The sequence below is a fragment of the Aedes aegypti genome, chromosome 3, assembly GCF_002204515.2.
Source record: "Aedes aegypti strain LVP_AGWG chromosome 3, AaegL5.0 Primary Assembly, whole genome shotgun sequence".
In the NCBI taxonomy this organism is placed as follows: Eukaryota; Metazoa; Arthropoda; class Insecta; order Diptera; family Culicidae; genus Aedes; species Aedes aegypti.
In genome coordinates this window covers 322,608,676-322,624,836 of record NC_035109.1, presented here as the reverse complement: position 1 = coordinate 322,624,836, position 16,161 = coordinate 322,608,676, and the positions used below count along the sequence as shown (strand labels likewise).

The window sequence follows — 16,161 nt, the reverse complement described above, 5'->3', positions numbered from 1 at the left end:
TGTGTGGTCCAATAGCGGCTGCAACTTGATCTCAACACAGGTATCTGTAACCAAAAATTCCTCTTCTGGTGGATAGCAATTCCGTTTAGCGTTTTTCAAAAGTGAATAGCAAGGATATATATTCTTGTTAGCAGAATAAATAATATTGTACTGCTTTTTGGAAAGATTGGCTTTGACGAATATAGCAAGAGCCTGTTCTACCGAATGTTTCTGCACAACATTTGATTGTGCAGTAGTAATTGCGTTTTTGTAATCTATCGCTTTTGCGGGACTTTCAGTAATGTCTTTAATAATACTAGAAACTGCCGTATTTCCCACAGCTCTCTGACTCATTTGAGCTGCATAGCTTAACTCTGCAACTGTCACGTTTTCTCTTAGCGCCTGGGTTTTTCTACGCTTGCTCCTGTCACTAGATTCTGCGAACTCTTTAAGTGGACGACCTGCAGATGACGTTTCAGCCCAAGAAGACAACTTGATTGTCGAACTTAACCAAGTTTTGTTACTCAAGACGAACCGGTCCTTATGGCTATAAGCAGCAGCCAATCTGCGTTTGAATTGTGTCTTGAAACAACTCAGCTGGTGTTTTAGAGTTTGATAATGGCCCGGGGGACATTTGAGAGCGTCTTTTAGTTAAAAATTTTATAGAATTTTATTCTCTATTGAACGGTCAGAACATTGCTGTATTAGCTCAAAAAGGTAATTTCTGGAAACCCGGTTAGCTCTCTCAAGATCTGAAAGAGTAAATCAAAATTTTATGACAAATTGTTGCTTCCACTCATCTGCGTCGATTCATCATTCGTTTGCAAATAGCTCGTTTCGGAAGCTGTACTTCGAAATACGACGCATAGTGAACTTGTAGCTCTTGAACTTCTCTACAACCCTGTTTAACATTACATTGCTCTAACTCTCACGTTCACGGCGTGAGAGCGTTACATTCGCCAATTCGTTATACTCGCGGCGAGTGGTTAGTGAATGTAACGCTCTCATGCCGTGAACACAACCCCATAAGACGCAAATGCCCTCAAAACTACGATCCTGGCAAAATATTTTATTGTGACCAGTGTTGACCAGACTCATTTCCCCGAAATTCGAATTGTGAAGCCATGAACTGTTATAACTGTGCGTTGTATTCCTGAGATGGAGGGGGAGGTGGTAGGGCTTGAGTGTTGCACATGGGATCCGACAATTTCGATCTCGGTGGGCCGCAATTCAAGTTTCGGTGAAATGATTCGCACTCACTCACTCACTCATTTCATTTCACCGAAACTTGAATTGTGGCTCTCCGGGATCAAAATTGATCGATTTTGTGTGCAGTACTCAAGCTTAACTATCTGCTTTTCTATCTTAGGAGGATAGAGCATGGCTGTAGTAGTTCGTGGCTTCGCAGTTCGGAAAATGTTATTTTCGGGGAAATGAGTCTGAACAACACTGATTGTGACCATGAAAAACACGTTCTCTAAGAACTTCTCCATTCTCTGATACCAAACAAACTAATATTTTCATTAATAAAGTGTGATTTTCGAAGGTGAAAAGTTCATCACCAGAGTATATGACAATCAGACGCTGTTTCTTACTTTTAGCGGACAAAACCTTGAAACATCAGTGCTTTGTTACAATGTTAAGGATAGTAAGTAAAATATGACAAAAGTGGTCCTAGATAGCAAAGCTATGTCAGAATAACAGACAAACCGGCCAGTTATGCCACGCTCGTTTTCTGCAGAGCCATGACGGCCGAGCTCTGGAATCGCAGTTCGGTCTTAATCAAGAAGTCCTGAGCGATTTCACGGCAAGGCTCTGGAATGTCAACCTGCGGATCAGCGGCTCCGCAACCACGATGGTCGTAGCGCACACGATTCGCAAACTCTGCACCTGTTATGATGTAGAACTGGGCTTGTCAGATGGTTATGGTGATATCTGCACTGCCGAGTTGATCCCTATAATGAGTTGTCGGGCACTAATGGTTTGCCTCTACATTTCCCCGAATACTGACGAACCAGAAGAAGTTCTTCATAGCGCGGAACTTCTTCGAGTATCAAAAGGAGACCATGCCAATCATCGTGACAGGAAACTTTAACATCGATTTGAGCAAAGAGGAGTTAGCGAACTTCATGGACAAGTATCTCAACCTCAAACTGGATTCGGGACGCACTAAAGCAACCAATCTTAGTGGATCATACGTGGACTTAACGTTCAACCGGAATATTTGTTTGGAGAGCAAAAGTTACCGCTCATGCTTCTTCTTCCATCGACCGGTACTATCGGTGTTGAAGTGTTAATCGAACCAACCAATAATAACAATGTCCATAATAGGTCAGAATTGACATGCAACAAATAGTGTGAAAATTGATTAGATTTTTATCAGTAGGGGAAAAGCACTAATTTTCGACCTACAAGAATTCTGTGACAATTTTCGGATTTTCATACAAAGTAGGCCAAAATCGTATGAATGGGTCGCAAATTAGTGTTGGATCGAAAATTGGAGCTCTTCCTCTAGAAATCTTTCATAAGTTCGTGACGGTCTCAAGCCAGGAATTGAAAGAAGCTAACTTTATCCAACGTGGCGGTCGTATCTCGGAAACAACCTCTTACTTTTTGGAATAGAAATAGTTGACCAAAGTCTTGTAACAAATAGTATCAAGGGTTAATCAGTGGAAAAGCCGAATAACTTATTTGTTGGAAATTATAATTCTGAAATTATTTCTAGCAAAATAAGTACTCGCTTTAAGTCCTGGGCGAGTTTCTGACAAACTCTTTGAATTTTTTTGGATGTTATTACTAACTGTCTCTGGCATCCTCCGGAAAAAAAAAAATTGATTGGGTTCTTTCAGAAGGCAGGTTTAAGATTCCTTCTATAGTAGCAGATAATTGCAGAAAGATCACTGGTAATTTATTTGACAGTTTTTCGCTGAAATTTATGAAAATATATCGGCTAAACAATTCATCCCAAAGTCAATTTCTCAGCTTTGCAAGAATCATCTCCAAAACATTTCCCATAAAATTTTCAAAATTTTCCGTTGGAGATGTTTACGGAATATTCACCTAAATTCTTCCAGAAAGTTAGCCAGGAGTCCCCTTTTTCTTGACACGTTGAATTCCAAATCACACTAAATTTGTCTTTATAACAAAAACAAACTACTTTTTGTTGTTTGTGTTTGGAAAGCTAACCGAGCCTTAAATTTTATTAACAGATTATTATCACATCACGAAAATAGTGACTTTGATAACCATTTTTCTTGAAAAAAGTGACTTTAGTGACTTTTTGTTGGAAATAGTGACTTTTTAGTGGCTAGGTTGAAAAAAGTGAGCAATTCACTAACAAGCGACTTGCTACCAGTCTTACTATTTATAGACAAATAAGCCAGGACTTGCGAATTATAATAATATCAAGGCTTGCATAAAGTGAAAAATACCTGGCACCGCTTTGCATTGAAGTTTATTACAGATTAAACTGGGGATTCTATAATTCATTTCTCCTGTCTCATTCTTCCTATAATTGTGTCGTATTTCAATTCAAACTCCTCTAAAAATTCTGTCTTTACCAGTTTTTGAGTTGTTAATAACAATTTATTTGATTTTTACTCATTTTTCGAAGTCTTCCTTAGCCGAGTGGTTAGAGTCCGCGGCTACAAAGTAAAGCCATGCTGAATAAACCTGATCACTTTTTCTAAGGTACTCTTGACACATCAAATTCCAAACTTATTTATCAAAACAAGTTATCTGTCCAAAAATGAATTAATTTGGTAAAGTTTTGGAGGTGTATCAAATCGATTTTGTGGATTGTTGGACCTTTTCACCGAAATACGTACCTGGTACTCAAAAGTATAATGGAAAATGATTCGAAAATACCACTAGGCTTTCGACAACACAATGGTCTATCACTTTGCCGAAGACACTAAGGTGTTTTGACCGCTTCTTTATTATGCTTTTAACTTAATTATTCTAAAAATCTCCAAAACAGCAATTGGTTTTTCCAGTTTTTCATATAAATTACGAAATTTAGTTTTATTTAGTATTATTACAATATTTTGTTAAAAAATACTCAGGCAATTTTTCAACTTCAAAAACCTGTCCATTCTCTCATTTTCAGTGGATGACCCTCATTCAGTACCTGTGGCCCTGCCTGATCTTCTTGTCTCTCTACATTCTGCGCAATCGCTTCCAAGCAGTAGAAATCGCCGACTGCCAGTTCCCAACCCGGCAGCTACAGAACAATGGCATCCTGCCGTTCTTCCAGTCGTACGTCTGCACCATCGAAAACGAATGCAGCGATCCCCGACGGTACGAGGAAACATCCGACTTCGACACGGCCCCGGTAACTCCGGTGCTGAAAATCGTACAGATATTCCTGGACACTCCGCAGCTGTACGATGCGGTGATCGGTTTGCCCGTAGATCGCAACTTCATCGGCGCCGTCACGTCGATCGTTACGAACGGACGCTTCAAGGAGATCGAAACCAATGCCGACCGGCTGGTTCGGATGCTCCCGGAGATTCAGGAGATGGTCGGCGGTAACTTCGACATCGAGAAGGTGTTCGCCGACGATCGGATGTTCTCCAACTCGGGCAAGATCTTGTGCGGGAAACCGTTCCCCCGGAGCGATAACATCAAGTTCGTGGACAATGTGCTGTACTCGAAGGACTTTAATGGGGCTGATCCGGATGAGTTGGCAGTTATGCCGACGCGGTATTGCAAGCAGTTGTACATGGATGTTACCAATACCAACAACGGTAAAATCACGTGGAAGCAACTGAAGCCGATTCTGCAGGGGAAGATTCTCTACGGGCCATCGAGCGAGAGGACCGACGACATAGTCAAATTTGTAAGTCGTGAAAGTGGTGGTAGTTGATGAATCTGTTGTCTAATGCTGTTTTTGACATTACAGGCCAATCAAACCTTCGTGGACATGGCTCGGTTGAGAGACTTTTTCAAGGCTTTGAACACTACGGTGCAGCTACTGCACACAGACGATTCGTTCCGCGGTAGCTTTGAGAATTTGATCGAGCTGGCCAAATCTCCGCTGGTACAGATGATCGTCGGAGGCAACGTGAACATTGAGTTGATCGAGGGTATGTTGAACGGGATTCTGAACGACCGGACCGTGGCAGTGACGTTGGAAACTATCGCCAGCATATTCGAGTGTTTCTCGGCGGATCGGTTTATCAAGGTAGAGTCGGAAAAGCAACTGGAGGATGAGGCTTTCAAGTTGAACCAGAAGAAGATGTTCTTTGCTGGGTTGATATTCGAAAATGGTACCACAGAAAATGAGGTTGCGTACAAGATACGGATGAGAATCGATGATACTCCGGTAACGGTGGAGAACAAGAATCGGTTTTGGTTCCCGGATCCAGAGGCTAGTTTTGAGTTGGACATGAGATACCACAGAGGTTTTATCCAGATCCAACACGCTGTAGATATGGGCATTATTAAGGCATTGAAGAAGGAAAAGGCTGAGAGTGGTAAAGAGAGGAGTAGTGCGTCGTCGACTAGTGATGAGGGGCTATCATTGGATGATGAACTGGGTGACGAAGAGAATGAAATGGAGGGAACTACTGCAACCACTACTGCAGGCAGTACAACGACTGAAAATCTAGAGTCCCTCTACTCGAATCTGAGTCAGAAGATCAACATTTCCCAGTCGGACTTGGACAAGTTCAGCAACAAGTCGTCTTTGGACGACTACTTGGACTTTAACGACGATGAAGCGAACGAAGAGGTGGACGAAGAGGAACCACTTGTGATGGACACAGCGACGATTCGAAGTCGCCAGAAACGAGCTCCCCAATTTAATCTTTTCAGTCTGTTTTTGGGAGGAGGATCTCCTCAAAAAGAGGAAATGTCGTATAATGTTGACGGGGAGAAATTCTACACCAAACAGTTTCCGTATCCGAAGTTCATCAAAGACCAGTAAGTATCTAACCTTGATTTTCCATCACTCATTGCAACCATCATAGTACTCTATAATAACATCAATAGTTAATAAGACAGATATTTGCATTCGTCGTTGTGAGACCATGAGATCAACAAAATCATCCAGATCACAACTCCAATGTTGTTTGACTAATAACTGCGTAGGTTCCGCTAAGCATATTTGCGGACTACATTTCTTTCTATTTTTATGACCTGCCCATTACATTTTCAGCTTCAAAAAGGGTCTATACTTGGCGCAATCGATCCAAATGTGTTTCTTCGTCGCACTTATCGTCCACGTGTCCTCATCAGTTCGGCAGAAGATCTGGATGAAGGAAAGCGGCAATACTATGGTAAGATAGTTGTCAGTAGATCGCAAACCTTACCTGTTCAAGAACTTTCCGCTTGCCTATTTCAGCTAATGCGCGCCATGGGCCTCAAGTCCTACTCGGATTCCATCTCCTGGGCGATTACTACCTTGATTGAGCTGTGCATCGTCTTCGTACTCGCGCTCTCCATTCTGTACAGCGGAGGTATTCTGCAACATTCCAACAAGTTGTTCCTGTTTGTGTACCTGCTGGTGTTCGGCGTTTGCTTGATCGCCTTCTGCTACATGTGTTCGATGTTCTTCGGTTCCGCAAGCATTGGATCCGTTTCGGCAGTCATTCTATTTCTAACAACATTCCTACCCTACATCATAATCATTTCCCTGGGAGCGGTGCTGAGCTTTGCGGGAAAATTTGTAGCGGTAAGTTTGTAGAAGTGGATCTTATTTGTCCAAAGACTAATTTCATTCTTCGCAGAGCTTATCGTTCTCAACGGCCTTCTGCTACGCGTGGCGATACATCATGCGACTGGAACTACAACAACGTAGTGCGGATTTCATGGCTCTGAAGGGATCAATACAAGAAAACGATTTGGCGTTCGGCATTTTGATGATGTTGCTCGATGCCGTGATCTACTACCTAATCGGCTTGATCTATGAAAGACTGACTCATGGTAACTAAAGCTTACCGAGCAATTCTGTCACCATCTAACCTCGATTGATTATTCCAGAGGACACAACGTTCTATCAGGTAAACCGATGCAAGTTAGACAAAAGCATTGGAGCCGAATTGCGGAATGTAGATGTCATCTACGAAAACGATAAAAAGGTACTGGATAACGTCTCGATCACCTTCAAGCGGGACGAAGTAACTTGCCTTCTTGGACGCAATGGAGCCGGAAAGAGTACGATCATGTAAGTTAATCGTAAACCTTTGACATTTATGCATGCTCTAACTTATGTCCCTTCTTCAAGAAAACTCCTTACCGGCCAGGTTCTTCCCGTAGTGGGTGACGTCACTCTCCCCCTGGACTACGACCTTATATCTGGACTGAAAAATAATGTGGAAAAGATCGGTCTATGCTCGCAGAACGATATCCTCATTCCAAATCTCACCGCCAAAGAACACCTACAGCTCTATGCTCGCATCAAGCTAACCAAAGGTTTCGAAACCGAAGTTCAACGAACGCTGGATAACCTGAAGATGGGTAAGTACAAGCACTACCGAGCGTCAGAACTTTCGGGAGGCTTCAAACGACGGCTGTGCATAGCGATTGCCTTCCTGGGATCGCCAAATTTGGTAATCCTGGACGAACCATGCAGCAGCGTAGACACCAAAGCCCGCAAATATATTTGGGAACTGATTCAGACACTACGGAAGGATCGAGCCGTGATTCTGGCAACGCATCATCTGGACGAGGCCGAATCCTTGAGCGATAAGGTCGTCGTAATGGAGAACGTAAGTAGGAGAAAGATCGTTTAGCGTAATAGGTGGCTTAGTGGTATGTTGTATTCTACAGGGAAAAGCGATTCTTGAGCAGAGTCATGAAGAGTTGAAGAATCGTTTCACAAACACACTGTACCTGGAACTGATGTTGAAGACAATGACGGAGAGTGATCGGTCCAATTTGATATCAGACCTGAACAAGAGCTTAGATGACCGAACTAACGTACAGTACGAGCTCGCGAAACTTCCCAGGAATAAGCTGCAGTACAAGCTCACGTATACTTCAGCGGATCCTTCGGAGATCGAGTACGTAATCTCAATTGAATGATACCAATCGACTTTCTAACCTTTTTTTATCCTCCACTAGCTTGAAATCCCTCTTCGATCAGCTGAACCAATATCAGAACAAGAAGCTCATTCTCAGCTACGACCTGAAAAACGAAAACCTGATGAACATCTTCAACGCCGTCAACTCCCGCGAATCTCAATCAGCCGATATCCGAGAACCAGAAATCGTCTCCGCCAACGGCTTCCACGGTTCCAAACCTACCGAACATAAGCTCAGCTCATTCCAGATAATCTGTAGTCTTCTGCACAAACGGTTCCTCCACTTCCGCCGTAACTTCCGACTCCTAATCTGCTTGTTGGTGCTCCCAACCCTGTTCGAAATTATTGCCATGTACTTCATGACGATTCGACCTCCGGGCGAGCACGATCAAGCGATTGAACTATCCACCGCTCTGTATCGCGATTCGGCTGAATTCTACACCCGGACGGGCAACGGAAGCGAATTCCAACGGGAAATCGACACCGGCATCCTGTCGCATTGTCCGGACGCCGACTGTTACCTGTTCAAGAACTCCGAAGAGGCCCATCGGTGGATTCTGCAGACGAACTACGAGTTTGCCGATCGCCGTTTCGGAGGTTTGACCGCTCGCAAGGAGAAACACTTCGTCTGGTACAACAACAAGGGCTACCATTCGATGCCGGTATGGCTGAATCTTCTGGATTCAGCTATCCTGAAGGCAGAGCTGGAGAACAGCAGCTACAGTATTCGCACGATCAATCATCCGCTCAAGATCGAGGAGGATGAGTTGACCATTTCTTCGATGTAAGTTGAAAGATTTACGACTAAGAGAAAGAGTAACTAACCGGTTTTATGTAGTCTTCAGCAGGTTTCCGATGCAGGCATCTCGTTGATTCTGTTGCTGTCGTTCAGTTTGGTTCTGGCGGGCGCTTCAGTCTATATCGTCAACGAACGAGTGCGAGGAGAAAAGATGCAACAGCGACTTGCTGGAGTGAAGTTCTGCCACTACTGGGGAGTAACCTATCTGTGGGATGCTATGGTAAGGTTATGCCTTCGATATCTGCGCAGTTTCAAACTAACAAGATTATTTGTAGATCTTCCTCATCGCCGTGGCTTTGGCTGTGATCGTGTTCCAAGTATTTGCCATTCCAGCTTACGTAGAGAAAGATCAACTAAGCGGCATTTGCCTGCTGTTGGTGTTCTACGGATTCGCGTCCATTCCAGCGGTACATCTGTTCGAAAAGTTGTTCAACGACGCCAGTTTTGCGAATATGTCGCTATTCTGTCTGAACGTGATCACCGCTCTCGGAACCTTGACGATCATCATCCTGTTCGACATCCTCGGAGAATCGGAAACCTCGGAGCATTTCCGGAACTTCTTGAACCGGGCATTCTTGATCCTTCCGCAACACGCTTTGGCTGATGGTCTCATTGAACTGTCGAAGAACTACATTCAGGCGGAGATCTTCAAGCGGTACTACATCAACACCTACAAACCGTTGATGACGATCCTGGAGCCTCATCTGATCGCGCTGGCCATAATGGGCGTGATCTTCACCCTTTTGAATGTGATCATCGAGCGGAAGGTAATCCAGATATTCTTCCAGGAAGCGGAATCGTCCCACACGCCGGTTTATGAACTGAAGACCGTCCGTTCAGAGGAAGCCATCATGAACGGCAATGGAAAGAAGAAATCACTGACGGCGGATCAAATCCTGTCGGTGGATCACCTTACGAAGCAGTATCGATCTGGAGATGTAGTGGTTAACGACGTATCGTTCAAGATCCACTATGGCGAGTGCTTTGGATTGCTGGGAACGAATGGAGCAGGCAAATCTACGATATTTTCTATTCTAGCAGGAGAACAACTACCGAGCAGCGGTGGATTCTGTTTCTTCTCTTCGGTAACATAGGGTTGGATTTAAGTCTACAGTGATTACTCAAGATTTTATGTTTGCAGAACTGTTTATCGTATTGTCCGCAGAACAGCTTCCTGGATCCACTGCTAACCGTGGAAGAAGTCATAGAATTCTACGGTCAGCTGCGCAACGTCGATAACATCGATAAGGTTGGTATCTGACGAAAAAAATGTTTTCATCTAAATAACTCTTCATGATCTTTGCAGCTGGTGATTGAAACCCTTCGGGAGTATCACCTGGAGCCGTACAAACGCATTTTGGTTAAGAATCTCAGCGGTGGAAACCGGCGGAAACTCTGCGTAGCGGTTGCCTGCTTCGGTAACACCGACATCATCCTGATGGACGAACCGACGAGTGACATGGACCCGGTCACTCGAGCCATCGTCTATCGTACGATCGAACGGTTGAACAGCCAAAACCGATCGGTTCTGCTCACATCCCATAGCATATCGGAGATAGATAGGATCTGTCAAAGAATTGCCATTCTCAAGGATGGATATTTGCTCACGGTGGATAGCCCCGAGAAACTTACCGAACGATACGGTAACAACTACCTGGTTACCATCTACCTCGAGGACAATCGGGAAGTGGATCTCATTAGGGTGAGTTGACTGTTAGCTTCCTAACATTCAGAACTTTAATCAAAGCACCATTCGCATCTCCCCGCAGACAATCAAACGGGAGTTCAACGTGTCGGAGGACCTGATCCAGAACAAAAACTCGCTACAGTTCGTGTGCAAGGTGCAGCCGGACAACAGGCGGCACAACAACGGTGGCATCGAGAAGCTCCACAAGAACAGTCAGGTCACGATCAACCTGAACAACAACACCATCGATTCCAGTCCGGCGGTGATGGAAAGCGTCAGTGCCCTAGTCGTGAAGCTGCACCAGTTTGCCGAGAACAATCGGTTACGGTACACGGTGTCGCGCTGTCTGCTGGATCAGGTGTTCGAGAACGTCCTGCAGAACCACGAGGAGGAACACTCCAACGATGGGTTCGTGGAAAACTGAAATGGATCGATGTGGAAGTCGTCCGAATCCGTCCCGCTCCCCCTCCCCCAATTTCCCATCTTCACCGAGAGGGCAAGCTACTTACCTACTAAGCTGGTTATTAGTACATATGGATATTTTACGGATTTGGTTGTTACTTATCTGAAACAATTCGAAGTTCTTTAACATATTAATCGTTTACTCTCGGGGTCGCAGCGTTTCTCAACCGGTAGTCCGCGGAATCCTAAGGGGGCGTGAGGACTTCTCAGCTAAGCCATTTCAAATTATTGAGGTTTTTCAGAGTTGTTTTATAGACAGGGTGTCTACTCGTTTACCGAAATAAAATTCCCTGATATTTCCAGGTTTTTCCAGGTTTTACAAAAAAAAATCCAGGTTCCAGAAATACTCTAATTTTATATGTCTTTGATTTTTTTCATCCCCACTTAGGTCTTAAATCTAGTTTTATTATATGGGTTTAACGTGGTTTATGGCTTAAGCAAAGGTGAAGAAAATGGCCCTAAAACAAACAAATGACAAATTTTAAAATGTTTTCAATTTGATAGTTATTTGTACACTTCTGAACATTATTTAAAGCATGCTGAAGCGATTCCAGTATCCAATATTAATATGAACATGCTAACAATACCAAAGCCTAAATTTTATTCAAATGAATTGTATTTTCCAATGATGATGTATTATATTTCGTTTGTTAGAGCTCCGTGAACTGAACGAAACTTTCAAGTACATCAGTATGCTTCTTCTTGAAAGTATTTTTAGTACAGATGAATGGTACATATCATTTCCATCGGTCGTTTAGATAACTAAGACAACTTCATGGGCGCAAAAGTAAAACTTTATTTGGATTTGTGGTAATATTTTACAATAAATACTAAGTTTATCGATGTATTAGCAAGCAATCATACAGTTCTGATCTGCATAAAAGCCAAATTCTATAAAATATCTTAACATTTACACGGTCATCTGCTACATATTTAAGTAGATATACATATACCCATCTAAATTCATACAAATAATCCGTAAAACTTTTGGATCCCGGAAAAAAACACGAATTATCAAGCCCCTGGGTATTTGCGTTCGACCGTGTAACATAACACTGTGGTAATTAAAATAAATGTTAAATTGTCGCATTTCCTTCGGAAAAGTTCTGAATTAATCATGATTGTTACGAAATTTTCAATTTAACACTTTAGTCCTCGCGCTGTTGTATTTTGTACAACACCGCTGAAAAAACCTCGCTTGCGTTCACAACAGCAGCACGGTGGTTCTGACGGTGGCAAACCGCGCGACGACTGGAAGGTTAAAGTTGTACAAATTCCAGAATACTTTTCGAAAATCGTTTGTTCTAAAATCGAATATTTTCCAATAATTTTAAAAATTCTGCATGAAGCAGGGTTGCTGATGAATGAGTTTCTTGAAAATAAGAAATTTAGAAACCTCTTTCCAGAAAAAAAGACACTAAAAATAATCAAAAAGAGACGAAACAGTAATCAAAAAGCAAAACGAGACCTAACAGGAACAAGGATAGAATAGTTTGATCAGACCACACATTTCTCTGAGAATATTTCTCGTGACATTACGACGACATACCAACAAATCTGGTATATGCTAGTAAATGACAAACATGTATTATGACGACATTACGATGGGGATTGATTGATATCTTTATTTGAGATTTTCACTCTCTAAGAATTTCCTAAGGAATTCCTCCAAATATTTCGTTTTGGGTTTCTCAAAATAGAATCAAGATTTTTCCAAAAAAAATACCTCAGGGCTTCCATCAGAAATTCCTATATTTATTTCCATTATTTCAGATATTTTTCGAAAAAGCCTTTAGTCCTCTAGGATTTTATCCGGTGATTCTCCAATCAGTTTTTCTACAAACATCCTTCAAGACTCTCGTTTAAAACATGTTATAATATTCTCCAGATGATTCCAAATTCTCAAGAATTTCTACAACATTGTTCTTTAGATTTTTGTTTAAAGATTTTATCAGCAAATTTCTCGGAGGATACCTTCAGAAATTACTCCAGAGATTGCTACTAAGATTTCTTCGGAAATTCTCCCATTATTTCTAAAAGATTTCTCAAGGAAGTTTTCTTTTTTTTTTTTTGTATGGTATTCAGTTGGAGCTGCCTGACAGCTTAACTTGTCAAGGCTGAACCCTCGGTCTGGCTTTTGCCAAGTTTCCCCTCTACCAGGACCAATACTCAGACGGACTAGGCAATGGCGCCCACATGAACACTGTTTTTTATTAGTATTGTGACGTGGTAGTTTTTGAAAAGTACCCACATTCCCTTGCTTCTGAGAAAAGGAAGCATTATGAAAATCAACAGCTCCATTAGAATTTGTTTGAAATAGTAGTGTAGAATTTGTTTGAAATAGTAGTGCATTACTAATGCTGTCTAGTCGAAATGGTTTTGAATAATTTGTCATTCAAGTGCTATTCTGATTACTATTGTCTTTTACGTAAGATTAGAGTCTTAAATGTCAAGTAGTCTTAACAAAATTAGGCTGTATAGTCTACAGGTTACGCCTTTGGTTTCCATCATATGGGCTAATGGATTATGCCCTCCCATCGCGGCAAGGTCGCATAACCAAGGGGAGGGAAGATTTCTCAAGGAAGTTTTCACAACTTATTTCTCGAATATTCTTCCAGGAGTTTTCTTCGTGGAAATTTGAATGAAATTTTCCAGTATGCTGGGAAATTGTTGAGAAAAATTCGTGACGTATTCCAAAAGCAAATTTTAGAGTACCCTTGTTACAGTTACTAATGTAATTTCTTAGGTCACCTTTGATAAAAAGGTTTTTAGAAAGAGTCACTCTTGAAGAACTATTAGAAGATTTCTAAGATTATTGCTAAGATAATTGAAAAATATAGAAGAAAAAATCAAATCTCGCAGGATATTGTGAAGGAACTCCTGAAAAAACAGTACGAAATTCCTAAAAAAATGTGAAGGAATTATTGTTACTACAATCGTAGGATCTCATAAAAAAAAGTTGGAGTGTTAACTTGTGTGGAACCTTAAATGAACTTTTCAATATTCCATGGGGATTTTTTGAGAATTCATTCAAAACGGATGGATGAACTCCAAAATTCCTTGGAAAAAACGCTGGAGAAATTTCTAGAAAAAAATCAAAAGAAACCTAATAATGAAACACAGGTCGAATATAAGGAATTATTTGTAATGTTCTTAATAGATTCATTCTAATAACCCCTCGAGGAACTTTGGAGCTATTCTTTGGAATAACCGTAGATGAAATGGCGTTGAAATTCTTGTCGGGTTTTCTTGGAAGAAATTCTGTGGGAAACTTTGGATATCTCTTAGATTAACGACTGTACCGTAAAGTACCCTAATTCAGCGCATTGCCTAATTCCGCGCATTTCAAACAAAATTATTTATATATGGAAATACACATTAATACTTCAGGAACTTTTAACGCCATTTGATGCTACTTTGATTTAGAATAAGTTTGAATCACGTATAAAAGCAAATGAAGCAGTTTTTTGCGGCGTAAAAAAATAATCAGTGGAGGCCCGTCTACACGGAGAAAACGAAGTACTCAAATTTGGGTTCATTCAACCCAACTCGGCACGTTCGTGCGTTACCCCAAATTTGAGTAAATAGCCTAGTACTCAAATTTGAGTAGCTGCATTGAATTATATCGGTAGGTAGTATTTACCCAATGTAACCTCAGGTGAAAAAACTCAAAATTAGGTAAATTTTCACATCGAAGTGAAATGCAAACAAACAAACAGTCAAAAATGCTTGAGACATTTTTTTGTGATTGATAAAGACATACAGAATTCAATCATTTATTCTATTTTATCTTACGAAATTATTATCACATTTTATTTAATTCACTTCATCACATTTACACCAATCATTCTGTCTGTTCCGATCTCCGGGAGCACGAACCGGATGGGTGGCTGGAACGGCAGCAACGGCAGTAATCAGCTTTTAGGTTCCGGAAATCGTGCATGGTGGTTGACAGGAACGGCAAGCAGAATTTACCGGCAACTGGAACTTCATCATTCCGAGAATCGTTGACCCAGGATGATTGGATTTCCTGAAAAGGAAGGGATTGTTTTACAATATAGTTTTGGCACACCAAATTCTTCGATGAACGTTTACCTTTTTCCTGAACATTTGCTGGCCAGCTGCTGGAATTTTGTGTAAAACGACGTCAGGAACATAAATACTAAAGCACACATAATGTTCTCAAAAAATTTTGGGATTTTTTGTAAGGAAAATTACGATTTTTCGGCTAATGCGTCTGACTCCGACGATGACAGATTTGAAATGTTCAGCTTTGACATTTCAAAATGGCAGACGTATTTTTTCATCCAAAATTGAGTATAAACTACTCAAAGGCTAGTACGCAATCTGAATGCCTCATGATGAGTTATATCTACTCAACTTTGTGTTTTTTAAGTGTTTGACAAATTAATGATCGCTTTACATTATTGTGTGATTAACTGGTTAGATGTAATTTTGGAGTGATTTTATATTAGGGTATACCAGCAGTAAATAATATGTGTAAACAAAATAATTTATCATCATATTTTATAATATGACAGAACGTCAGTAGGGCGCAATAAATTGTACAAGTATTATTTTACTCAAATTTGAGTTTTTGTTAAACAACTCAAATTTTGGGTTGAATTTACGTATTTGGCAGAATGTAAATAACCCATATCTTCAGATCCACAGTCTTTACTTAATTTTGAGTATAAAAATACTTATTTTTGAGTACTTCGTTTTCTCCGTGTAAGTAGAGGCTGTCATGTCTACCTATCTCAAGCGATATTAATTATTCTGCCTTTTGGCTTGGTACCTTTTATCTGTTCGTACCTACGGTATTTCTGAGCTATAAGTACTGGCTACATATCATACATTATATCCGTGCTAAGACTGTAGGACACAAACAAACGTTATTTCATTATTGAAAATGTTTTATTTTTCATGCAATATTCTATGGAACTACTTGCTACAGATATGTTTCTTGATGCTTCTATGAAAGCTTATCAAATATTAGCATAATTATTGAGATTTACCCCAAAAAGTATTGCGCGGAATTAGGGCACGTCATTTTTTATAAGTCCCTAATTCCGCGCACTGCTATTCACATAACAAAAAACAAGTAGAACATGCTATATTCGTCTTCACAGCTGAATATTTATCTGAGGAAGTATTTTCATGCATAAATACGTTTCACAAACAACCGGAATATCGGGAAAGCCCAC

At 41.1% G+C, this 16,161-nt stretch overlaps 1 protein-coding gene and 1 long non-coding RNA gene across 3 annotated transcripts in view; one reads left to right on the top strand and one right to left on the bottom strand.

Moving 5' to 3' along the window:
* Nucleotides 1-11,037, top strand: part of LOC5565734 (ATP-binding cassette sub-family A member 13) — a 101,019-nt gene extending 89,982 nt beyond the window's left edge. For both annotated transcript variants that reach the window (XM_021853662.1, XM_021853661.1), the window contains exons 3-16: nucleotides 4,088-4,819; nucleotides 4,883-5,904; nucleotides 6,140-6,260; nucleotides 6,326-6,655; nucleotides 6,711-6,906; nucleotides 6,964-7,147; nucleotides 7,208-7,691; nucleotides 7,753-7,985; nucleotides 8,047-8,790; nucleotides 8,845-9,025; nucleotides 9,081-9,890; nucleotides 9,947-10,054; nucleotides 10,112-10,507; nucleotides 10,575-11,037. In XM_021853662.1, coding sequence (XP_021709354.1) covers nucleotides 4,088-4,819; nucleotides 4,883-5,904; nucleotides 6,140-6,260; nucleotides 6,326-6,655; nucleotides 6,711-6,906; nucleotides 6,964-7,147; nucleotides 7,208-7,691; nucleotides 7,753-7,985; nucleotides 8,047-8,790; nucleotides 8,845-9,025; nucleotides 9,081-9,890; nucleotides 9,947-10,054; nucleotides 10,112-10,507; nucleotides 10,575-10,916 — 5,883 coding nt within the window. In that variant the 3' untranslated portion in view covers nucleotides 10,917-11,037. The remainder of the gene's footprint in view (nucleotides 1-4,087; nucleotides 4,820-4,882; nucleotides 5,905-6,139; nucleotides 6,261-6,325; nucleotides 6,656-6,710; nucleotides 6,907-6,963; nucleotides 7,148-7,207; nucleotides 7,692-7,752; nucleotides 7,986-8,046; nucleotides 8,791-8,844; nucleotides 9,026-9,080; nucleotides 9,891-9,946; nucleotides 10,055-10,111; nucleotides 10,508-10,574) is intronic.
* Nucleotides 11,038-14,716: 3,679 nt separating this feature from the next.
* Nucleotides 14,717-15,697, bottom strand: LOC110678715. Its single transcript, XR_002501875.1, has 2 exons — nucleotides 15,050-15,697; nucleotides 14,717-14,984 (listed from the first exon to the last, which is right to left on the bottom strand). It is a non-coding gene; the product is annotated as an uncharacterized LOC110678715 (long non-coding RNA).
* Between the last annotated feature and the right edge of the window lie 464 nt (nucleotides 15,698-16,161).